The following is a 26,194-nucleotide window of genomic DNA, read 5'->3' on the forward strand; positions in this document are numbered from 1 at the left end:
CTGCCGGCAGAAGTTGAGCAACGCAGGCATATAAACTGCCGGCAACGATGTCCACATTTTAGCTCACCTTATCTGCCGGGAGAACTGAACCCCGATTTGTTATTTGCGGGTACTGTGTGTGCCGAGACATATCAGCCAAAAGATAAAAGAACAGTTTTGCCAAAGCACATCTAGATGTGCCATAAGTATTGCACATCTAAGTCATATATCATTGATCTTACGTTGTGTGGGTATTTTTTTTCTTTTTTTTTTCTCTTTGTGCTTAATTCACTCACTTAGACGTGCAATAACTAGAGCACATCTAGATGTGTTCTAGACACACGCAAGAAAGAAATAGCCGCCGCACCTCACCCTCACCTCTTCTATTCCCCCAAGTCGCACCCCCAAATCAGGCAGCCTTCCACCCCTGATCCCAGCCGCTGCCGACCAACCAGCGGCAGTCGATAACCCTCCACCGTCCCCGACCCTAGCCTCACCCTTCGCCGTCCCTGACCTCTACCGCACCCGGCTTCCTTCCCGACCACCTTGGCGGGCTAGGGTTTGACACCGCCGGCCCTCCTGGTCGTCCTCCGGTTGGTCGCTAGAGGAAACGGCTTCCACCCTCCTTCCAAAGCCTGTGAGCACGGATGTGGCTCCTCCCACCATTCCTTCCCCTCTCCTGCTTGGAGCCGCCTGTGACAACGGATCTGGCTCTCCTCCACCAGCGGCGGATGGGATGGCGCGGATCCACCTCTTCTCCACAAGCACCGGCTGAGACGACGTGGATTCGCATCTCCCCCTCCCTCCTTGCCATGGCCGCCTTTATCCGTTGCGCCCCCGCCTTGCAGCTCCGCTTCTGGACGGAGATTTGGAGGAGTACCCGCCGCTCACGGTGGCTTCAAGCCTTGTTCCCAACTGGCCCTAGAGGCACACTGTTATGGCTCATTTATATACGGGGGTAGGGGGGCTTCAAGCCTTGTTCCCAACCCGCCGCTCACGGTGGCTTCAAGCCTTCTTCACTAAGGGTGCAAGCTCGACTGATTCAACGGTCTACCTTGGTGTGATGGCTCCCCGTCAACAACCAGGTTGACGATGGCCTATGCTAGCTTGTAAGCCCTTATTCTTGTCCACCTAATTGATGGGGCTCTCTTCATTCAATGAATTATCTTGATCTCGTAACTATTTTCAATCTAATGATAAGATCCGATTTATGCAAATCTTCTATACATTGTTTAGGTAGCAGGTATCGTCTTATTGGTTTAGAATAGCGGTTCTATTCCTGGGGAAAAAAAGTATTGCTTGAATTTTATCTTGATCATCAGACCATATTCATGAATTACTAGATGTTTCATGTGAGTTGTCTGGGGTCCGAAGTCCCTTTGTTCACATAGTACATTTTTGTTTCTGTATGTGGATGTTTATTTATTCTATGAACATAAGTGTTGCAAACTTCTGTGAAGTCTGATAAAACTAGAACAATGCAGCAGTTTCTTACCCTGTTCCAGTCTGCTGGAAGTGTCTCTGCTGCCTCCCCAAGATGCTGGAAGGTCACCTCCATCGATGCTCTCTCCGCCGCTTCCACAAGCCGCCAGACTGTACAGTTCTGCAAGGTACAAGTTGCTCCTCCCGTGCTCCCTCCGCTGCCTGTGTTTGCTATGATATATTGCTGCTAATGCTGCTCTTTCTCCTCTCCTATGATTTTATGTCCCTAATCTACATGCCATGTCAAGCTGCATCCTCTTCTTTCTTAGCTGCAAGTGCTCAATGCACCAGGATATACTCCCTTTGTTTCTAAATATAAGATGTTTTGGAAGTTTAAATTAGACTGCCAAAACGTCTTATATTTAGGAACGGGTGTAGTATATAAAAATCTACCTCTTACTAAGCTCTTGTTGTATATTGGGAAGAGAAATATGCTTTGAATCATCTCCACGAGGATGTAGAATTACATTTATGGAAGGTTCATATTCAATTTACTAAAAACATGAAGCAATGATCTCCTTTTAAATATGTTTGACTAGTAAATGGTATTTCTGTGTAGCAGCTGTGTGCGCAAGAAAGATAATACAAGATATCACCCACTTTCATGACTTGGCTCAATAAAGTGACATTAGTGAAAAGTAAAAACTGACAACTATACTTACTGGTAGACTGGTACCTAGAGCAAGTATAGGGTCTTGTAGACTGGTGCAAGAAGAAATTAAAACCAGTCCAAACAGGTCCTTTATGGTTTTTTGTTGGATGTCTGCATTCTAGATAAACATGACCTTGAAGTTAATTGTCCTCCATCTTGCTGTGATGTTCAAATTTCTCTGTTTTATTTCGAATATTCTATTTTTCCTGTCGTAATGATAGTCATGTGGTAAGTGGCAGTACTATGTCAGAGTGATGTTGCTCTGCTTTGTACCAACTTAGAATTCATGTTTTAGACTAACCTCAAATTTCAGCTCGGCATTGTAACTTAGGTCTTGAAAGGTTTGACACAATCTTGAAGGTGTTGGAGGTTGGGCAAGATCTGCAAGGCGACCATACTAGTTTTTTATGCTAATTTTGGTAGTAGCTTCTCTGTTTGTGTTCTGCAAAATCCGACGGAAAAAACAAGTGCTATGTTTTTATAATATAGATGATGATATTCAGCAACTAAAGTTTGTGCCTTTCTTTCCAGTTTTCAGTTACATGCTTATCTGCATGACACCTAACGTGTCAATCCTAATGTGCCACGAATTCTCGTTTCAGGAAAAAGAATGGAAAAGGAATAGAAGAAGACAATGCTGAAGCACAAGAGCAAGAGAGGCTAGCTATACTTAAAGCAAGGAATAGTGATGATTTTGAACGATTTGGGTCCTTTACATTCTCAAATCTAAAAGAAGATTTTGGAGGACGAGCCTGTCAGCGACAAAATAAAAGAAAGAAGGTGATTTCTTTGGTTACTGCATCTATTGTACAATTGCATCTATCATAAAACTTCATCTTGTTACATGCTTTGCGCATCTCACTTTGTCATGCACATTAATTCATGCTTTGCAGAGTTCACTTTGTCATGCATATTAATTCATGCTTTTTGCAGTTCACTTTGTCATGCACATATTAGGTGCATGTTGATGTTAAGTTTGCACATCATCTTGTTGCTTATTTGTAGAGCAATGTAGAAAATCCTACTGTTAAAGTAACTCATCTTAGGTCCTAAATAAATAGTGATACTCCGTGAGCAGCATAGATGAGATCAGTGGCGAATCCAGGAAGACAATGAAGGGTGGGCTCAAACTTAACAACGAGAAACTAAGCATCATTTTAATTAAAGAGAAAAGGGCATTATCTCCTAATTTTTTTATCCAAATAAGCTAATATTTGCCAGAATGCTACTGAAAATATATGTCTTATTACTGTCATCTTATGGTTTTCTGAAAATATCAAATTTTGAACGGAAATTTATATCTATCTAGCTAAATAGTCATTATCTCCAGTCCTTTCGCTCCAAACAAGCTGAAACTTTCTTAGATTACTACTAGAAACATGTAGTATTTGATACATTTAAAAAATCAAAATTTTCACCAAAATATGAATTAGTTAGCAAAATATAGCCATTATTACTTAATCCTTTTTCTTCAAATAAGCTCAAAATTAGCCAGATTACTATTGGAAACATGTAGTATTTACTATAGTTGTTCTGAAGTTTTTAAAAAATAGAAAATTTGATTATATATTTCATATTTTCCTACTTAAACAGACAAATATTGATATTCTTTTTTACAGCAAACAAATATTGATATACTTGTCTTGAGCCGTGGAGCGTGAGGGTCCGTCATCTCGCTATGTCCATACTCGATATCCTGTGTGCTACTTGCGTGTGGGCTGTTGGAGTGTTGGTGCTGTTCGGCAGAGAATAAGATATTGGGTTGCTGAGCTGCGACGTGAGTACTAATTTTTTAAATATTTTTGGAGGGTAGTCTAGAGCGTGTTGAAGCCCCCCTACTAGACTCGCCACTGGATGAGATACTTCTATTCTTGTCAGCCTGCCTGAATGCACGAGAGCCTAGCTGTTGCTCAAAGACCGAATGCACAACCCACTGCAGCTCAGTCTATGAGAACAGCAGACCAGCAAGCCTGAGATGATGTGTTTCCAAAATAACTAAGTGTTGACTAATGCCTTAGTACTACCATGATTCAAATTTTGAGTTTTTTTCCTGTGTTTTTCTTTAAGCTGGTCCGCCCAACTATTTTGTTGTAGCTCGGCCACTGATCCAAATTAAATTCCATCCCATTCAAATCCTATAGCAATTTCTTTGTAGGATAGTTCTCTATCATTTAAATCCTATGTCACTCGTAAGAATAAATAAGCTTTATACTAGTATGTTGTAACTTGGCATCCAATCAATGTATATTACCCAAAGATAATAATATCTTTCTGTGAACACTAGACACAAATCTGAGCAGTATATACTCCATTTGCAAATCAATTCCATATCCCTAATCATAGTTTTCACTAGTACGGAGTAATTTGTAATGCAGCATGTCAAAATCTTTAATGTGTTAATTGAAAATCTGAAGCAAGAGATCCATTTTGAGTTTTTGATTTGGTGCAGGTTTCTCAAAGATTGACAAGTTGAATGGAGGTTTGGGAGATCTACAGGTTGACGAAGATTATGAACGCCTACAATTAAGTCAGTGTAGTGACAATGGAATATGCCTTGTTTGTTGAACCTGGAGACTTGCTCTGCTCATTTTGGTGGTTGTTAAGTCAATGTATGCTCATGTTGGTTGTGTGGTGCATCAAGAAATAAATGCGTTTCTCCTTTTTTGGCACAACTTCGGCTTGGTTGTGTGGCACATCTAAAAACAAATATAAGCACTTCTTTTGTGGCACAACGTCTTTGTTGATTGCTATGATTATTGAGTGAAGTTCAATACTTATGACGAGGCCTTTATGTAACTTCAATTGAGATGTATATATAAATTGCATGATACGTCCTGATTGCTTGAACATAGCGAATGGATGCTAAACTGGGAGATATGTTTCCCTTTGCTAGTGAAACAACGTGATGGCATATTAATTGCCAGGCAAACAAGCTTCTGCAGGCAGTTCCACTGCCGGTATTTGTAGTCTCCCGTGCCTTGACCAATCTGCGGAGAGAAATTAACTGCCGCAAATACATGTGCCAGGGCAAAAAGCCGGGAATAGTTTATCTGCCGGGACAAGTAATCCCCGGCAGCCGTTCTCGTGGCATTCTTCTGCCGGAAGAAATGCTATCCCGGCAGTTTCTCTGCCCTTTAAAGGGCTTTCTCCCGCATTAACTGCCGGCAAATACATGTGCCAGGGCAGAAAAACTGCCGGGAATAGTTTATCTGCCGGGACAAGTAATCCCCGGCAGCCGTTCTCGTTGGCAGTTCTGTCTGCCGGAAGAAATGCTATCCCGGCAGTTTCTCTGCCCTTTAAAGGGCTTTCTCCCGACAGATTACATGCTGTTGCATTGGTGTTGTGGTGTAGTGCCTTCATCTCCTCTTCCCCTTCCTTCCTCCTATTAGGACTAGGAAAGGGGAAAGCCTACTCCTAGTAGGAGTAGTAATCCCCCTTGGGGCACACCATGAAGGGCCGGCCGGCCCCCTCCTCCCCTCCTTTATATACTAGGGAGGGGGGCACCCCATAGACACACAAGTTGATTGTTTTAGCCGTGTGCGGTGCCCCTTTCTACAGATTTTCACCTCGGTCATATCATTGTAGAGCTTAGTCGAAGCCTTGCGTCGATAACTTCATCATCACCGTCATCATGCCGTCATGTTGGCCAAACTCTCCCTCGACCTCAGCTGGATCTAGAGTTCGTGGGATGTCACCGTGCTGAACGTGTACAGATCGCGGAGGTGCCATACCTTCGGTGCTAGGATTGGTCAGATCATGAAGACGTACGACTACATCAACCGCGTTGTCATAACGCTTCCGCTTACGGTCTACGAGGGTACATGGACAACACTCTCCCCTCTCGTTTCTATGCATCACCTAGATGGATCCTGCGTGTGCGTAGGATTTTTTTTGAAATTACTACGTTCCCCAATAGTGGCATCCAAGCCAGGTCTATGCGTAGATGTTATATGCACGAGTAGAACACAAAGGAGTTGTGGGCGTGGGTATATACATATTGCTTGCCGTCACTAGTTGATTCTTGATTCAGCGGTATTGTTGGATGAAGCGGCTCAGACCGACATTACGCGTATGCTTACGTGAGACTGGTTCTACCGACGTGCTTCGCACACAGGTGACTAGTGGGTGTCTGTTTCTCCAACTTTAGTTGAACCGGATTCAATGAACAGGGTCCTTTCTGAAGATCAAAAAGCAATCACTGTACCACGTTGTGATTTTTGATGCGTAGGTAAGAACGGTTCTTGCTAAGCCCGTCGCAGCCACGTAAAACTTGCAACAACAAAGTAGAGGACGTCTAACTTGTTTTTGTGGGGCATGTTGTGATGTGATATGGTCAAGACATGATGCTAAATTTTATTGTATGAGATGATCATGTTTTGTAACAGAGTTATCGGCAACTAGCATGAGCCATATGGTTGTCGCTTTATTGTATGAAATGCAATCACCATGTAATTGCTCTACTTTATCCACTGGTACAACGACGTCCTAAAACAAACGGTTTAAAACCCTTTTCCGCCGACAGCATTTGGAACCGTCGCCAAGTGAGTGTGGGCAATAGGGGGGTCCTTCCCACACGACCCCAGAAATTCGTCAGGATAGCCCTTCGTGGGACCTAGGCTGGGCCGTGTGCGATCGGGCGAGGCATGGAAACCCAATCATTTCCGTAGGTATGTACATCCCACGCGGTGAAAACAAACGGTTTAAAACCCTTTTCCGCGACAGCATTTGGAACCGTCGCCAAGTGAGTGTGGCCAATAGGGGGGTCCTTCCCACACGACCCAGAAATCGTCAGGGATAGGCCCTCGTGGGACCTAGGCTGGGGCCGTGTGCGATCAGGTGAGACATGGAAACCCAATCATTTCCGTAGGTATGTACATCCCACACGGTGAATCCTAGAAATCATTTCCGTAGGTATGTACATCCCACGCGGTGAATCCCATAAATCATTTTCGTAGGTATGTACATCCCACACGGTGAATCCCAGAAATCATTTCCGTAGGTATGTTCATCCCACACGGTGAATCCCAGAAATCATTTCCGTAGGTATGTACATCCCACACGGTGAATCCCAGAAAATCATTTCCGTAGGTATGTACATCGCACACAATTCTTTGTGTGGAAACGTGTGTGCAAGGTGGCCTAACGCAAACATTTCGCCGCCGGAAGCCATGTGTGATTGTTAGTTGATCGAACACGCCTACTTTCTAGAAACCGTGCGGGTTGTTTGAGTTCATCGCCCATGGTGCTGTCCGAGTAACCGTTTGCAATAGAAAAACCCAATAAGCAGGGTAATTAGCCTATTATTGATAATCCATGTACTAATCAAACTGATATTTCTTATAAAACACGCCAGATATTTCAGATCCATATAAAAGCAACCAGGATTTCATAATCGAATTACATCAGATAGCTTTGGCACTCAGTTATGCCATTACACAACAGCACCAAGTTTCACATGCAGCATCAAAAACCTTTGGAAAGTAGCATCATACACGGTAAATAGACAGATGAATCTCATCTGGGAAACTACAGAAGCAGAAGGCAAATATTGAGCCTTCAGTGATGTTGAATGTCCTTGCAACTTTAGGCCAGTGGCTATGGATAATTGCCCGCCCAACCTTCATCCTCTTCAGCAAGACTTCAATATTGTACCGTGGGTGTTGAATGAATACCTTCCTCGCCTCTTGACCATGCAGGTGGTTTGATAGGTAATCATCAGTGAACTGCTTTGGAAAGTACTGAAAACAAAGCTATGCATAAATTGCTGTTGTAAATTTTGAAATGGCGCAAGGGGTAAAAACAAGGTAAAAGAGTTGGTACCATCCTATAGTTGACTGATGTCTTCTTCATTGTGCAAATAAAGATCTTGCTGTTATTCATCGCAAGTTTCTTCATCCTAACAACCTTTCTAAGTTTCTTGACTTGACTGATATTCATGGACATCTCATTTCCTCATATGCAAAATGGGTCGAACAGTGGGTCTAAGCCTCTGACAGAAGGACCTACATGTGCAAGACCAAATTGTAAGAAACCTAAATATTATAATGATTCCTGCAACTGCAAAATAATGTGCTATTAGCCAAAGGATCCTGCTTGAACAAACCTCGATGGTAAACCACAGTGTCTCCCATTGTTTCCCTGCAACACACATAAGGAAGATCTTGATCAGGTTAACTGAGAGTTGCCATACTATCAGTAGAATATGTATTGAGTACAGCCAAATTCGATTGGTGTCACATGCATAACAATACAAAATTGTACCCACAGCAAATGAAAATCAAATTGCAGAACTGAACCAAACAGTTAAATGGACAGCAGACCAAATGAACCAAAATAGTTAACTGAGCACGACATTGCAGAATAGAAACATGTACTAGAAGATAAGACAATTAACAAAATAAAGAATGCTTGAGAACGGTACTACGAAATGTAGCAATTGTTGGACCAAAGTGTTAACTGAACATTACATTTCAGAGGACCAAACTGTTAACTGATCATCAGATTGCATATTAACATTACAGAGGACAAATCACTAGAAGGCACTGGTGGTGGCCTCGAGAAAACATCATGAACTGTATTTTAAAGTAGACAACCGCGCGGCGGTGTCGACGATGGACTCGAAGATGAGGTGCTCCTCCAAGATCTGGCGGTCGACACACATGTCAGCCATATCGACCTCGTTCGTGTGTGCGGTCGCATGCTACTCAGCTTCATGTTATATTGCGTGTAAAATGGCTGTAGGAGGCTCTTAATTGGAGGAGGGGCAGTGATTTCGGTGGAAGGTGTCGCTCCGTTAGTCGGGGCATGTGGGACGGGAAAGGAGGAGGATGGTGTGGGTGGGGTGTGGATTACCTGACCATATCGACGAGGCCGCGCAGCAAGAAGAAGGGTCGGCGGTGAGGAGGCCACGCAGCAAGAAGAAGGATTGCCGGCGAGGAGGCGGCGCTGCAAGAAGAAGGGTCGCCGGCGAGGAGGCGGCGCTGCAAGGAGAAGGGTAGCCGGCGAGGAGGTGGCACTTCAAGAAGAAGGGTCGCCGGCGAGGAGGCTGAACTGCCAGTAAGAAGCAGTGAAGGTTTGAACTTGGAAAGCAAGGAGGAACAGTGGAAATGTGGCTTTTGGTAGGAGGGAGGGGGCGGGGAGATAGATATTTCCGCGACGGCAAACAAATTTCGCTCGGTGCCACGAGAAACTGACGCGCAAGTGTGGTTCAAGCGGGGCCGGTGGATTATAGACGACAAAGCTTCCTGCATAAGCCAGACAAGACGGTGCGCCAAGATATTTTATATCGCATCCCACACGATTCTTTCTAATAAACTGTTTGTGGTATACCTGATTTTTTCATTATGTTTTGAAAGACAAAATGGTGTTATGGAGGGAATGGATGGTGTTTGAATTGCTAGAACATTTACGTATAGTGAACGTGCAACTAGTACATGAGTATCATGTTTAAATTTGGAATTATTCCAGGTTTGTTTGGCATTTTTATGCATTAATTGAGTTTCTGGGCATTTAATGTGCATAATTCAAATTTGAACTACAAGCACAAGCTCCAATGCACCAAAGTTTGCTGAAAAATCACATGTGTCTTTGGGTGAATTTATAGGTCCCACGCAAGAACTGGGAACAAAATTCAACCATCTGGGTGTCGTGGCTCAGCCGGAATGATTTGGAAACTTGGTTTTTTAATTCCTGTAAATCCAAAAGACGGCTGAAAATCATGAAACTTGCCATGGTGTCATGACATGGCACCAACATGCTGCAGTAATTTTTTTGCCCGAGTTGAGACAAGCTTTGGTGTAAGCTTATTGCAAACCGGAGCTTCCCTCAAGAAGGCTCGTGGTTCCGAGAGGGAACGTGTCACCTCCGTGTGCGAAATGACATGCGTACACTGCCTTCTCCCGCCTTAATTTTTTTACACAGGAAGATTAGACCAAATAGAAGTATCGTGCTAAATTTTGGAATTATTCCATGTTCGTTTGGCCTTTTTATACATTAGTTGAGTTTCTGGGCATTTAATGTGCATAATTAAAATTTGAACTACAAGCACGTGCTCCAGTGCACCATAGTTGTTTGAAAAATCACATGTGTGTCCTTGGGTGAATTTCGAGGTCCCATGCTAGGGATGGGAGTGAAATTCAAACATCTGGGTGTCGTGGCTCGGCCAGAAAGATTGATAAACTTGGTTTTTTAATTCCTGTAATTCCAAAACACGCCTGAAAATCATGAAACTTGGCATGGTCTCATGACATGGCACGAACATGCTGCAGTAATTTGTTTGGCCGAATTGGGACAAGCTTTGGTGTAATATTCTTGAAAACCGGAGCATCCCTCAAGAAGGCTCGTGGTTCCGAGAGGGAACGTGTCACCTCCGTATGCGAAACGACATACGTACACTACCTTCTCCCGCCTTAATTTTTTTGCACATCCAGATTAGACCAAGTAGAAGTACCATGCTAATTTTTGGAATTATTCCGGGCTCGTTTGGCCTTTTTATACATTAATTGAGTTCTGGGCATTTAATGTGCATAATTAAAATTTGAACTAAAAGCACATGCTCCAGTGCACCAAAGTTGTTTGAAAAATCATATGTGTGTCCTTGGGTGAATTTCTAGGTCCCATGCAAGAGATGGGAGTGAAATTCAAACATCTGGGCGTCGTGGCTTGGCCGGAAAGATTGAGAAACTTGGTTTTTTAATTCCTCTAATTTCAAAACACGCCTGAAAATCATGAAACTTGGCATGGTGTCATGACATGGCACCAACATGCTGCGGTAATATTTTTGGCCGAATTGGGACAAGCTTTGGTGTAAGCTTCTTGCAAACCGGAGCTTCCCTCAAGAAGGCTCGTGGTTCCGAGAGGGAACGTGTCACCTTCGTGTGTGAAACGACATACGTACACTGCCTTCTCCTGCCTTATTTTTTTACACAGCCAGATTAGACCAAATAGAAGTACCGTGCTAAATTTTGAAATTATTCCGGGATCTCTTTGCCTTTTTATACATTAATTGAGTTTGTGGGCATTTAATGTGCATAATTCAAATTTGAACTACAAGCACATGCTCCAGTGCACCAAAGTTGTTTAAAAAATCACATGTGTGTCCTTGGGTGAATTTCTAGGTCCCATGTAAGAGATGGGAGTGAAATTCAAACATCTGGACGTTGTGGCTCGACCGGAAAGATTGAGAAACTTGGTTTTCTAATTCCTGTAATTCTAAAACACGCCTGCAAATCATGAAACTTGGCATGGTGTCATGACATGGCACCAACTTGCTGTGGTAATTTTTTTTCCCGAATTGGGACAAGCTTTGGTGTAAGCTTATTGCAAACCGGAGCTTCCCTCAAGAAGGTTCGTGGTTCCGAGAGGGAACGTGTCACCTCCGTGTGTGAAACGGCATACGTACACTGCCTTCTCCCGCCTTAATTTTTTTTCACAGCCGAATTAGACCAATAGAAGTACCGTGCTAAATTTTGAAATTATTCCGGGTTCATTTGGCCTTTTTTATACATTAATTGAGTTTCTGGGCATTTAATGTGCATAATTCAAATTTGAACTACAAGCACATGCTCCAGTGCACCAAAGTCATTTGAAAAATCACATGTGTGTCCTTGGGTGAATTTCTAGGTCCCATGCAAGAGATGGGAGTCAAATTCAAACATCTGGGCGTCGTGGCTCAGCCGGAAAGATCGTGAAACTTGGTTTTTTAATTCCTGTAATTCCAAAACACGCCTGAAAATCATGAAACTTGGCATGGTGTCATGACATGGCACCAACTTGCTGCGGTAATTTTTTTGCCCGAATTGGGACAAGCTTTGGTGTAAGCTTCTTGCAAACCGGAGCATCCCTCAAGAAGGCTCGTGGTTCCGAGAGGGAACGTGTCACCTCCATGTGCGAAACGGCATACGTACACTGCCTTCTCCCGCCTTAATTTTTTTACACAGCCAAATTAGACCAAATAGAAGTACCGTGCTAAATTTTGAAATTATTCTGGGTTCATTTGGCCTTTTTTATACATTAATTGAGTTTCTGGGCATTTAATGTGCATAATTCAAATTTGAACTACAAGCACATGCTCCAGTGCACCAAAGTTGTTTGAAAAATTACATGTGTGTCCTTGGGTGAATTTCTAGGTCCCATGCAAGAGATGGGAGTCAAATTCAAACATCTGGGCGTCGTGGCTCGGCCGGAAAGATCGTGAAACTTGGTTTTTTAATTCCTGTATTTCCAAAACACGACTGAAAATCATGAAACTTGGCATGGTCTCATGACATGGCACCAACATGCCGTGGTAATTTTTTTGTCCGATTTGCGAAGGCGCACACATTAACAATCAACAAAGTCATTTTGGAACAAGTGTTTCCACGTTACAAATCAGAAACGCAAGTATTATTGAAACCATGGGCGTTCGACCTACCAATTACGTGCGTCCACGCGTCCCCTTTTTTTATTGGCTAGGAGGTGCCGTGCGGGGTAGCTATTTGAGTACGGGAGGCGTGCGATCAGACCCCTGCGCGTGCTCATCGGGGGGAGAGCCCTTTTGACCGCTACCCGCCATGCACCTCCCTCCCAACATCTCCATTAATGGTGCCCGAGCACCTGTTCTACGGCGTGGCTATATGTCTCACTGGACTGAGATTTAAGATAGAAAAATGAAAATCTGAAAAGAAAGTTTTGCACGGATCTTGATGTAAGATCTGACGGACCTATATAGCATCAACTGCAACTTATAGCAAGCATGATGAATATAAGGATGATGACATTGGATAATAATTGTCTTACATATTTATAAACATAATTAAAAAAGCCACATGCGGCAATGCCCTATATACACAAGGGCAAAAGAAGAAGGAAGCCACAACAGGAACTAATCTCCGCGGCGGGTGGCGACGAGCTCTTTCTTGTCCTCAAGATGCTGGTTGAGAGCATCCACGGATTCCTCCACCAGCCTTCTGCGCTCGATGCGCAGCATGGCATTCTCGTCCATAAGTTTCTTGACGATGATGCCAGTCCTCTTCGACAAGGCACTGCTCTGCTCTTGCTGCTCCGCACTTCCAACGATCTTCGCCCTTAACAGGTCACACTCGGCCCGGAGCTTCGCATTGCTTTCATTTAGTTGCCGGATGACGTCGGTAGACTGTTCAAACGAGGCTTGCAGGTCATCCAGCAACCTCGCCCACCTAGAGATCTGATCCATCTGCTTGAGGACGAGGGCACGCATGCACCTGTAAGAGTCATCGCCTGCCTGCGAGGAAATTTCCCAGGCCGCCGCAGTGTGGGAGGACATCTCTGCTGCATTCGTGGCGCGGCGGGACATCTCTTCTGCTTCCGCGGCGCGGCACGACCAGTCTGCTGCATCGATGGTGCGGCGGGTCCTCCGTGCTGCTTCGGCAGCATGGCGGGACCTCTTTGCTACTACGGTCGTGCGGCGGGACATGTTGGCTGCTATCGCGGCGAGGCGGGACATCTCTCGTGCTCCCGTTTCTAGGCTCGCCTCTTCCTAGGCGCAATCTCTTGACCCTGAACTCACGCTGGCCATGGCGGACGCAAGGGAACGATGATGAATGACTTTTTTGTTTTTGACTTTTTGTGGATGAGGAGTTGAGGAGGAATGTGCAGTCATCTTGGAGTAGTAGTATTTATAACCGCGTAGTAATACACTCCTAAGTGGGAAACCGTTTAGGTTTTGATTGGTTTGTACAGGTTCGCAATTTGGAATGTGACGGGACGCATGCTCAAAATTTACTGACGGTTATAAGTGCGGCACTATTCCCAGAAGGCGTAACATGGGCACGTATGCCTTCTCAGCCACGTACGTGGCGTTTGCACCATAGCGTGCACCGCAATAGGCAATGTCAGCACACGTCTTTTAATTAGAATGGGTATGCCCGTCTAGCGCACACACGTTGATCTATCTAACTGTTTCAGTTTGTTGTGGCTAATCGCAAACCGTTCATCCATGTGAAGTGTATGCCATCAATCGCAGACACTTTGATCTGGCTTACCCATTTCTGTTATGTTGCCTAATCGCAAACAATTAATCCTTCTGAAGCGTATGCCCTTAATCACATACACCTTGATCTGGCTGACCATTTCTTTTGTGTTGCCTAATCACAAACAGTTCATCCGAGTGAGCCGTATGATGTATATCACACACACCTTCATCTGGCTGCCCGTTTCTTTTGTGTTGCCTAATCACAAACAGTTCATCCGAGTGAACCTTAGGCTCCATATCGCACACGCCTTCATCAGGCTTCCCGTTTCTTTTGTTCCGCCTCATCGCAAATAGTTCATTGGACTGAACCGTATGCCCTGGATCGCACACGCAACTAAAATCCGAACCGTGTTTGATGCATCCTCCATAGCAAATGTTTTCACCTTTTTTGACGGTTCTCATACAACACCGTTTGTGATTATGGCATCACACACAGTTTCTCGAAGGGTCTCTGATCGTAGTGTCGTGTTAGCAGCATCCTGCAGTAGTGATCACTAAGCGGTAGCGATAGTCGTAGAAGCAATAGTTGGCGAGATGACAACGATGCTTCGATGGAGATCAAGGTGTCAAGCTGGTGACGATGGTGATCATGACGGTGCTTTGAAGGTGGAGATCAAAGGCACAAGATGATGATGGCCATATCATATCACTTATATTGATTGCATGTGATGTTTATCCTTTATGCATCTTATTTTGCTTAGTTCAGCGGTAGCATTATAAGATGATCTCTCACTAAATTTTAAGGTTTAAGTGTTCTCCCTTAGTATGCATAGTTGCTACAGTTCGTCGTGCCGAGACACCACGTGATGATCGGGTGTGATAAGCTCTACGTTCAAATACAACGGGTGCAAGCCAGTTTTGCACACGCAGAATACTCGAGTTAAACTTGACGAGCCTATCAGATGCAGATATGGCCTCGTAACACTGAGACCGAAAGGTCAAGCGTGAATCATATAGTAGATATGATCAACATAGTGATGTTCACCATTGAAAACTACTCCATCTCACATGATGATCAGACATGGTTTAGTTGATATGGATCACGTGATCACTTAGAAGATTAGAGGGATGTCTATCTAAGTGGGAGTTCTTAAGTAATATGATTAATTGAACTTTAATTTATCATGAACTTAGTACCTGATAGTATTTTGCATGTCTATGTTGTTGTAGATAGATGGCCCGTGCTGTTGTTCCGTTGAATTTTAACGCGTTCCTAGAGAAAGCTAAGTTGAAATATGATGGTAGCAATTACATGGTCTGGGTCCGTAACTTGAGGATTATCCTCATTGCTGCATAGAAGAATTACGTCCTGGAAGCACCGCTAGGTCACAAATCCGCTGCAGGAGCAACACCAGATGTTATGAACGTCTGGTAGAGCAAAGCTGATGACTACTCGATAGTTCATTGTGCCATGCTTTACGGCTTAGAACCGGGACTTCAACGACGTTTCGAACGTCATGGAGCATATGAGATGTTCCAGGAGTTGAAGTTAATATTTCAAGCTAATGCCCGGATTGAGAGATATGAAGTCTCCAATAAGTTCTGCAGCTGCAAAATGGAGGAGAATAGTTCTGTCAGTGAACATATACTCAGGATGTCTGGGTACCACAACCACTTGACTCAGCTGGGAGTTAATCTTCCTGATGATAGTGTCATTGACAGAGTTCTTCAATCACTGCCACCAAGCTACAAGAGCTTTGTGATAAACTATAATATGCAAGGGATGGATAAGACAATTCCCGAGCTCTTCGCAATGCTAAAAGTTGCAGAGGTAGAAATCAAGAAGGAGCATCAAGTGTTGATGGTCAACAAGACCACCAGTTTCAAGAAAAAGGGTAAAGGGAAGAAGGGGAACTTCAAGAAGAACGGCAAGCAAGTTGCTGCTCAACTGAAGAAGCCCAAGTCTAGACCTAAGCCTAAGACTGAGTGCTTCTACTGCAAAGGGACTGGTCACTGGAAGCGGAACTGCCCCAAGTATTTAGCGGAGAAGAAGGATGGCAAAGTGAAAGGTATATTTGATATACATGTTATTGATGTGTACCTTACTAATGCTCGCGGTAGCGCCTGGGTATTTGATACTGGTTCTGTTGCTAATATTTGCAACTCGAAACAGGGGCTACGGATTAAGCGAAGATTAGCTAAGGACGAGGTGACGATGCGCGTGGGAAATGGTTCCAAAGTCGATGTGCTTGCCGTTGGCACGCTACCTCTACATCTACCTTCAGGATTAGTTTTAGACCTAAATAATTGTTATTTGGTGCCAGCATTGAGCATGAACATTATATCTGGATCAAGTTTGATGCGAGGCGGTTATTCATTTAAATCAGAGAATAATGGTTGTTCTATTTATATGAGTAATATCTTTTATGGTCATGCACCCTTGATGAGTGGTCTATTTTTACTAAATCTTGATAGTAGTGATACACATGTTCATAGTATTGAATCCAAAATATATAAGTTTAATAATGATAGCGCAACTTATTTGTGGCACTGCCGTTTAGTTCATATTGGTGTAAAGCACATGAAGAAACTCCATGCTGATGGGCTTTTAGAATCACTTGATGCTTGCGAACCATGCCTCATGGGCAAGATGACTAAGACTCCGTTCTCGAGAACAATGGAGCGAGCAACACACTTGTTGGAAATAATACATAGTGATGTATGCGGTCCGATGAGTGTTGATGCTCGCGGCAGGTATCGTTATTTTCTTACCTTCACAGATGATTTGAGCAGATATGTGTATATCTACTTGATGAAACATAAGTCTGAAACATTTGAAAAGTTCAAAGAATTTCAGAGTGAAGTGGAAAATCATCGTAACAAGAAAATTAAGTTTCTACGATCTGATCGTGGAGGTGAATATTTGAGTTATGAGTTTGGTCTTCATTTGAATCAATGCAGAATAGTTTCGCAACTCACGCCACCTGGAACACCACAGCGTAATGGTGTGTCCGAATGTCGTAACCGCACTTTATTAGATATGGTGCGATCTATGATGTCTCTTACTAATTTACCGCTATTGTTTTGGGGTTATGCTTTAGAGACGGTTGCATTCACGTTAAATAGGGCACCATTGAAATCCGTTGAGATGCCACCTTATGAACTGTGGTTTAGCAAGAAACCCAAGTTGTCGTTTCTTAAAGTTTGGGGCTGCGATGCTTATGTGCAAAAGCTTCAACCTGATAAGCTCGAACCCAAATCAGAGAAATGTGTCTTCATAGGATACCCAAAGGAGACTGTTGGGTACACCTTCTATCACAGATCCGAAGGCAAGATATTCATTGCTAAGAATGGATCCTTTCTAGAGAAGGAGTTTCTCTCGAAAGAAGTGAGTGGGAGGAAAGTAGAACTTGATGAGGTAACTATACCTGCTCCCTTATTGGAAAGTAGTTCATCGCAGAAATCAGTTCCAATGATTCCTACACCAATAAGTGAGGAAGCTAATGATGATGATCATCAAACTTTTGATCAAGTTACTACCGAACCTCGTAGGTCAACCAGAGTAAGATCCGCACCAGAGTGGTACGGTAATCCTGTTCTGGAGGTCATGTTACTTGACCATGACGAACCTACGAACTATGAGGAAACGATGATGAGCCCAGATTCCGCAAAATGGCTTGAGGCCATGAAATCTGAGATGGGACCCATGTATGAGAACAAAGTGTGGACTTTGGTTGACTTGATCGATGATCGGCAAGCCATAGAGAATAAATGGATCTTCAAGAAGAAGACTGACGCTGATGGTAATGTTACTGTCTACAAAGCTCGACTTGTTGCAAAAGGTTTTTTTTACAAGTTCAAGGAGTTGATTACGATGAGACCTTCTCACCCGTAGCGATGCTTAAGTCCGTCCGAATCATGTTAGAAATTGCTGCATTTTATGATTATGAAATTTGGCAAATGGATGTCAAAACTGCATTCCTTAATGGATATCTTAAAGAAGAGTTGTATATGATGCAACCAGAAGGTTTTGTCGATCCAAAGGGAGCTAGCAAAGTGTGCAAGCTCCAGCGATCCATTTATGGACTGGTGCAAGCCTCTCGGAGTTGGAATAAACGTTTTGATAGTGTGATCAAAGCATATGGTTTTATACAGACTTTTGGAGAAGCCTGTATTTACAAGAAAGTGAGTGGGAGCTCTGTAGCATTTCTGATATTATTTGTGGATGACATATTGTTGATCGGAAATGATACTGAATTTCTGAATAGCATAAAAGGATACTAGAATAGGAATTTTTCAATGAAAGACCTTGGTGAAGCTGCTTATATATTGGGCATCAAGATTTATGGAGATAGATCAAGACACTTAATTGGACTTTCACAAAGCACATACCTTGATAAAGTTTTTAAGAAGTTCAAAATGCATCAAGCAAAGAAAGGGTTCTTGCCTGTGTTACAAGGTGTGAAGTTGAGTCAGACTCAATGCCCGACCACTACAGAAGATAGAGAGAAAATGAATTCCCTATGCTTCAGCCATAGGTTCTATCATTTATGCAATGCTGTGTACCAGACCTGATGTGTGCCTCGCTATTAGTTTACCAGGGAGGTACCGAAGTAATCCAGGAGTGGATCACTGGACAACAGTCAAGAACATCCTGAAATACCTGAAAAGGACTAAGGATATGTTTCTCGTTTATGGAGGTTACAAAGAGCTCGTCGTAAATGGTTACGTCGATGCAAGCTTTGACACTGATCCGGATGACTCTAAGTCACAAACCGGATACATATTTTTATTGAATGGTGGAGCTGTCAGTTGGTGCAGTTCCAAGCAGAGCGTCGTGGCGGGATCTATGTGTGAAGCGGAGTACATAGATGCCTTGGAAGCAGCAAATGAAGGAGTCTAGATGAAGGAGTTCATATCCAATCTAGGTGTCATACCTAGTGCATCGGGTCCAATGAAAATCTTTTGTGACAACACTGGTGCAATTGCCTTGGCAAAGGAATCCAAATTTAACAAGAGAACCAAGCACATAAAAAGATGCTTCACTTCCATCCGCGATCAAGTCAAGGAGGGAGACATAGAGATTTGCAAGATACATACGGATCTGAATGTTGCAGACCCCTTGACTAAGCCTCTCTCTCACGAGCAAAACATGATCAGCACCAAGACTCCATGGGTGTTAGAATGATTACTATGTAATCTAGATTATTGACTCTAGTGCAAGTGGGAGACTAAAGGAAATATGCCCTAGAGGAAATAATAAAGTTGTCATTTATATTTCCTTATATCATTATAAATGTTTATTATTCATGCTAGAATTGTATTAACCAGAAACTTAGTACATGTGTGAATACATAGACAAAATGAGTGTCACTAGTATGCCTCTACTTGACTTGCTCGTTAATCAAAGATGGTTAAGTTTCCTAGCCATGGACAAAGAGTTGTCATTTGATGAACGGGATCACATCATTAGAGAATGATGTGATTGACTTGACCCATCCGTTAGCTTAGCACGATGATCATTTAGTTTACTTCTATTGCTTTCTCGATAACTTATACATGTTCCTATGACTATGAGATTATGCAACTCCCAAATACCGGAGGAACACTTAGTGTGCTATCAAACATCACAACGTAACTGGGTGACTATAAATATGCTCTACAGGTATCTCCGATGATGTTTGTTGAGTTGGCATAGATCGAGATTAGGATTTGTCATTCTGATTGTCGGAGAGGTATCTCTGGGCCCTCTCGGTAATGCACATCACTATAAGCCTTGCAAGCAATGTGACTATTGAGTTAGTTACGGGATGTTGCATTATGGAACGGGTAAAGAGACTTGCCAGTAACGAGATTGAACTAGGTATTGAGATACCGACGATCAAATCTCGGGCAAGTAACATACCGATGACAAAGGGAACAACGTATGTTGTTATACGGTTTGACCGATAAAGATCTTCGTAGAATATGTAGGAACCAATATGAGCATGCAGGTTCCGCTATTAGTTATTGACCGGAGATGAGTGTCGGTCATGTCTACATAGTTCTTGAACCCGTAGGATCCGCACGCTTAACGTTCGGTGACGATCGGTATTATGAGTTTATGTGTTTTGATGTACCGAAGGTAGTACGGAGTCCCGGATGTGATCACGGACATGATGAGGAGTCTCGGAATGGTCGAGAGATGAAGATTGATATATTGGAAGGTTATGTTTGGACACCGAAAAGGTTTCGGATGAGTTCGGGCATATACCGGAGTACCGGGGGGTGTTACCGGAACCCCCGGGGGCTATATGGGCCTACATGGGCTTTAATGGGAGAGAGAGGAGGCAGCCAAGAGGTGGGGGCGTGCCCTCCCAAGCCCAATCCGAATTGGGAGGGGGCCGGGCCCCCTTTCCTTCCTCTCCTCTTCCCCTTCCTTCCCCCTCCTATTAGGACTAGGAAAGGGGGGAAACCTAGTCCTAGTAGGAGTAGGAGGGGGGGTTACCGGAACCCCCGGGGGCTATATGGGCCTACATGGGCTTTAGTGGGAGAGAGAGGAGGCAGCCAAGAGGTGGGGGCGCGCCCTCCCAAGCCCAATCCGAATTGGGAGGGGCCGGCCCCCCTTTCCTTCCTCTCCTCTTCCCCTTCCTTCCGCCTCCTATTAGGACTAGGAAAGGGGGGAAACCTAGTCCTAGTAGGAGTAGGAATCCCCCCTTGGGGCGCACCATGAAGGGCCGGCCGGCCCCCTCCTCCCCTCCTTTATATACGGAGGAGGGGGGCACCCCATAGACACACAAGTTGATTGTTTTAGCCGTGTACGGTGCCCCCTCCACAGATTTCCACCTCGGTCATATCGTTGTAGAGATTAGGCGAAGCTCTGCGTCAGTAACTTCATCATCACCGTCATCATGCCATCGTGCTGGCGAAACTCTCCCTCGACCTCAGCTGGATTGAGAGTTCGTGGGACGTCACTGAGCTGGATGTGTGCAGACCGCGGAGGTGCCGTACCTTCGGTGCTAGGATCGGTCGGATCATGAAGATGTACGACTACATCAACCGTGTTGTCATAACGCTTCCGCTTACGGTCTACGAGGGTACATGGACAACACTCTCCCCTCTCGTTGCTATGCATCACCTAGATGGATCTTTCGTGTGCGTAGGAATTTTTTGAAATTACTGCGTTCCCCAACACTTATGCCACGATCTGTGGGCCACCCACGTCTCACGTTCACATGGCGGTAACTGCCATTCCACTGGCTTTTCGATCCCAGCCGTTTTCGCCATGTATGATGCATGCATTGCGCAGGGTTGGTGGCGGATGCGGAGGATACGGGAGTGAGCACCATGGTGACACGCCTCCAACATATCTACTTTTCCTAACACTTCTCCTCTTGTTTTGGACTCTAATTTGCATGATTTGAATGAAACTAACCCTGGACTGACGCTGTTTTCAGCAGAACTATCATGGTGTTGTTTTTGTGCAGAAATAAAAGTTCTCGGAATGGAACGAAACTTTGCTTGGAATTTTTATACAATAAACAAGAATTTCTGGAGCCAAGACCTACCGGAGAGGGGCACCTAGGTGGGCACAACCCACCAGGGCGCGCCCCCTCTCCTGGTGTGCCAGGTGTGTTGTCCCCACCTGGTGGCCCCGCAGACCCCGACGCTATAAAATCCTATTTTTCCAGAAAAAAAATCGGGGAGAAGGAATTATCATGATCCACGAGACGAAGCCGCCATCACCTCCTGTTCTTCATCGGGAGGCCAGATCTGGAGTCCATTTGGGGCTCCGGAGAGGGGGGTCTTCGTTCTTTGTCATCACCAACCCTTCTCCATCACCAATTCCATGATGCTCCCCACCGGGAGTGAGTAATTCCTTCGTAGGCTCACTGGTCGGTGAGGAGTTGGATGAGATTCATCATGTAATCAAGTTAATTTTGTTAGGGCTTGTTCCCTAGTATCCACTATGTTCTAAGGTTGATGTTGCTATGACTTTGCCATGCTTAATGCTTATCACTTTGGGCCTGGGTGCCATTATTTCAGATCTGAAACGTTTATGTTATCACCATTATATCCATGTTCTAGATCCGATCTTGCAAGTTATAGTCACCTACTACGTGTTATGATCTGGCAACCCGGAGTGACAATAGTGAGGACCACTCCCGGTGATGACCGTAGTTTGAGGAGTTCATGTATTCACTGTGTGTTAATGCTTTGTTCCGGTTCTCTATTAAAAGGAGGCCTTAATATCCCTTAGTTTCCAATAGGACCCCGCTGCCACGGGAGGGTAGGACAAAAGATGTCATGCAAGTTCTTTCCATAAGCATGTATGACTATTTACGGAATACATGCCTACATTATATTGATGAACTTGAGCTAGTGCCGTATCGCCCTAGGTTATAACTGTCTCATGATGAATATCATCCAACAAGTCACCGATCCAATGCCTATGAATTTATCCTATATTGATCTTGCTAAGTTACTATTGCTATCATCACTGTTACACTTGCTACAAAACTATTGATATCACTGTTACCGTTACTGTTGCCACTATTATCAAAACTATCATACTACTTTTCCACTGATCACTTTGCTGCAGATAGTTAATCTCTAGGTGTGGTTGAATTGACAACTCAGTTGCTAATACCTTCAAATATTCCTTGGCTCCCCTTGTGTCGAACCTATAAATTTGGGTTGAATACTCTACCCTCGAAAACTATTGTGATCCCCTGTACTTGTGGGTTATTAAGACCTTTTTCTGGTGCCGTTGCCAGGGAGCATAGCTATATTTGTTGATTCACTTGGGATTATTATCAATTTATCACTATGAAGAATCTGAAGGATGCTAAGACTATGATCTTTCCCTCAAATACGAGGGGAGGTAAGGAACTGCCATCCAGTTCTGCTTTAGATTCACCTTCTGTTATAAGTAAACTTGCAACACCACCACATGCTATTAATTCTGATATGTCGCAAGTTATTGATGATACTACTTCTACTATGGATAATGCCTATGATGATGCTAGTACCTTGCTTGATAATGATGATGTGCCACTTGGTGAATTTCTTGATAAACAAATTGCTAGAGTAATACAACATGATATTGTTGAATCTGATGATGAGCTTGAAACTGAATCTCCTGAAACACCTGCTAGAACTAGCCCTCCTAGATATGAACTGCCTAAGGTATCGGAAGGTTATGTTATGAATGAGGAGACAACTAGAGATATTCTTGCTTGTAAGGATAGAGATGATCTAGAGAAATTATTATGCAAGTTTAAAGAAAAATCTCTGAATGCTAGAATGCAATATGATCCTAAGTTTCCTACTTCACCTATCTTTATATATGATAAGAATTATGAATTCTCTGTCGACCCAGAGTTGATTACTTTGGTTGAATCTGACCCTTTCCATGGTTATGAAACTGAAACTGTTGTGGCACATCTTACTAAGTTGAATGACGTAGCCACCCTTTCTACTCATGATGAGAAAACTCGCTATTAGTTTATTCTCAAATTATTTCCTTTCTCATTAAAGGGTGATGACGGTGTCCTGGACTAGGGGGTACTCATCACATCGTCTCCCGATCAGTTGGATTGGGCCGAGGACCCCCATGGCCGCATACTCATGGGCCAGTTCGGACAGCTGCCGCATACAAGGAAGATTCCACAAGACTTGGCGATCAAGACAAGGACTCCACCCCACCGACGTATTCGGCTAGGACTCTTGTTATCCTAGGCCTCTGGTGCATTATATAAACCAAGGCCAGGCTAGTCGATAGAACATACAGAACAACAATCATACCATAGGCTAGCTTCTAGGGTTTAGCCTCTCCGATCTCATGGTAGATCTACTTTTGTACTACCCATATCATCAATATTAATCAAGCAGGACGTAGGGTTTCACCTCCATCAAGAGGGCCCGAACCTGGGTAAAACTTTGTGTCCCCTGCCTCCTGTTACCATTGATCCTAGACGCATAGTTCGGGACCCCCTACCCGAGATCCGCCGGTTTTGACACCGACATTGGTGCTTTCATTGAGAGTTCCGCTGTGTGATCGACAAAAGGATCGATGGCTCGCCTGCAGATCAACTGCGACTTCGGCGTCTTCGTCACCAGCTTGACTGGTCACCTTGGTTCGACCAAGGACTGCGCCCTATCTCCGATCGTCATGTTCGGATGAGGGCCTTCATCAACTTCAACTCTGATCTCTATCAAGATCATGGAGGAATCATCCAGGGATCCCGGGGGCTCAACGTCAACATTGCCCTCGGGCGACCGTGCTGTTTTTCTGGACAGCGACCTTGTATCCACCACCACCGCCTCCTCAAGTGTCGTTTTAACGATTTCTTTGGTAGGATTGTGCGGAATTGGGTCTACAACAACCCTGGAAAATTTTGTTGAGTTCCGATGGAGGAATCTCTGGAAATCCGCGATATACCGGAGCCCTGTCAAATCTGGACGGGAATCTAGACGAGTTTAGGGCGTGGTGTCCAGCTTCTAGCTCGGACGTCCTTTGGAAGATCCAACCGTTGATCGGCTGCGGAATTCCTATATCTACCCCCTCCGAATTTCAGCTCGATCCGACCATCCAAACTCCGGGAACCTTCCGATTAGTGCATCACTTTTCAGATCTGTTTTCTGCACGAAAACGAATCCGACCCGAGTTCGTCTTTTTTATGAACGGGATTTTGGACATCCTTTTTGAAGGAAGGTTTGTATGGGGTATTGTGTTTTGTTCCCGAACACATCCCACTAATTTTAAAATCTTTTGAAGATGATCTTCAATATCATGCTGGTGTCAAACCAGTCGGGCAATATTGCTCCACGGTTGCCGACCTGCGCTAGACACGTCGTCACTTTATTGAGCCGAGCTCAACTTCTTCGGATCATCACCTTGGCAAGCTGAACAACAGTTCGGCATCGCAAAGAATAAATCATCACCAACATCGCCGCCCCACGGGTTACACGAAGCGGGCACACCGGCATCACCGCATGGTCACTTCATCAAGCCGACATTGACCACGTCACGACCTGCATCGGCAGGGCCGCACTATTGCTCCTCCGAGCCGGTGTCCATCACGCCGACCTACTTCGACATCTCGGCTGGACCGGGGGCTTCATCATCTCTTCATCAACCTACTCCGGTAACGGGTGTGCGGATCGAGTCCCAATTTTGGGAATCACCTTCCTTCGAATGGCTACAACAAATAAACCAGGTGTTATTAATCCCAGTTTTTTTATTTGGGTTCATTTTTTCCAAGGAATTATTACTCTTGTTTGTCCATCATATGTACACAGGTCTATCAAATGGTGGCCGCATTAACGACGGTCGCATGGTGGTTCGATCAGTTTCCGTACATAGTCCGGCGAACCCCGCATCCGGAGCTCGGACCGACCTGTGAATTCAGGCTTTGCTACGCCTTTACTGCATCACGCCGACGCCCTGCATCGACATTGACTTCGGCGCCAGGCCATATTTCTTCTATTACTCACTTTGCATAAATTATTTATTATGCAATGATTTTTTTAATTATTATTATTACTATTATCTCCGGTTTGCACTATTTTATGTGGCACAGGAAAATGATCCAGTAGGACTATATCCTTTGGCGTCACCTCGGCTGGACGGGGGGCTTCGTCAACACTTCATTACCCCATGCCGGGGACTTCGGCATCACTCTGCCGGCCTGCGTTGACTGTGCTATGTCACCACTTCGGAGTGCCGAGCTCCTTGCTCCGCCACCTCAGGACCGGCTTGGGGGATGGCACCTTGTCCCGCATCAAGCTCGGACCGCGTCATCAATACCGAACACATTAACCAGCTAAGTTGCCTTCATGCTCAAAGTTTTAAAATTTTTACTTGTGTTCGGTTCGTCCAAGCATTATACTTTTTTGGAAAAAAGTTGCTTGTAAATTTTTTTCCTTGTCCAAACTTTGTTTGTGACACACAAATTCAAGGACCCAATTCACTTGGGGGCTTCCTTTATGAAGCTTTTTCCTCTTGCATATGATTATACTTGTACGGCTTCGTTCCTTCTTCATGTATTATGCCACAATATGCACCATATTGACTTAAGCGATTTGCAAGCTGGGTTGCCTCGCTCCTATGTTTACCCCTACGTTCCCGATTGTTCGGCTAGGGAGTAAAGGGAGCACCTCTGCGATTG

At 44.3% G+C, this 26,194-nt stretch overlaps 1 protein-coding gene across 3 annotated transcripts; it reads left to right on the top strand.

Annotated features, from left to right (window-relative positions):
* The first annotated feature begins 363 nt into the window (after positions 1–363).
* On the top strand, positions 364–4,845 carry LOC125513226. Of its 3 annotated transcripts, XR_007285772.1 has the most exons (5): positions 364–1,088; positions 1,464–1,589; positions 2,716–2,893; positions 3,733–3,890; positions 4,563–4,845. XR_007285772.1 is itself a non-coding variant. In XM_048678281.1 (4 exons), exons 1-4 carry the CDS (start codon positions 1,072–1,074, stop codon positions 3,772–3,774), a joined length of 363 nt encoding a protein of 120 aa, XP_048534238.1. In that variant the 5' UTR covers positions 364–1,071; the 3' UTR covers positions 3,775–4,477. The 3 variants fall into 3 exon arrangements, 2 of the variants coding, with proteins under 2 accessions (XP_048534238.1, XP_048534239.1); XM_048678281.1 differs by lacking the exon at positions 4,563–4,845 and having other exon boundaries at positions 3,733–4,477; XM_048678282.1 differs by lacking the exon at positions 3,733–3,890 and having other exon boundaries at positions 365–1,088.
* The last annotated feature ends 21,349 nt before the right edge of the window (positions 4,846–26,194 follow it).

This window comes from Triticum urartu, chromosome 6, assembly GCF_003073215.2.
Source record: "Triticum urartu cultivar G1812 chromosome 6, Tu2.1, whole genome shotgun sequence".
In the NCBI taxonomy this organism is placed as follows: Eukaryota; Viridiplantae; Streptophyta; class Magnoliopsida; order Poales; family Poaceae; genus Triticum; species Triticum urartu.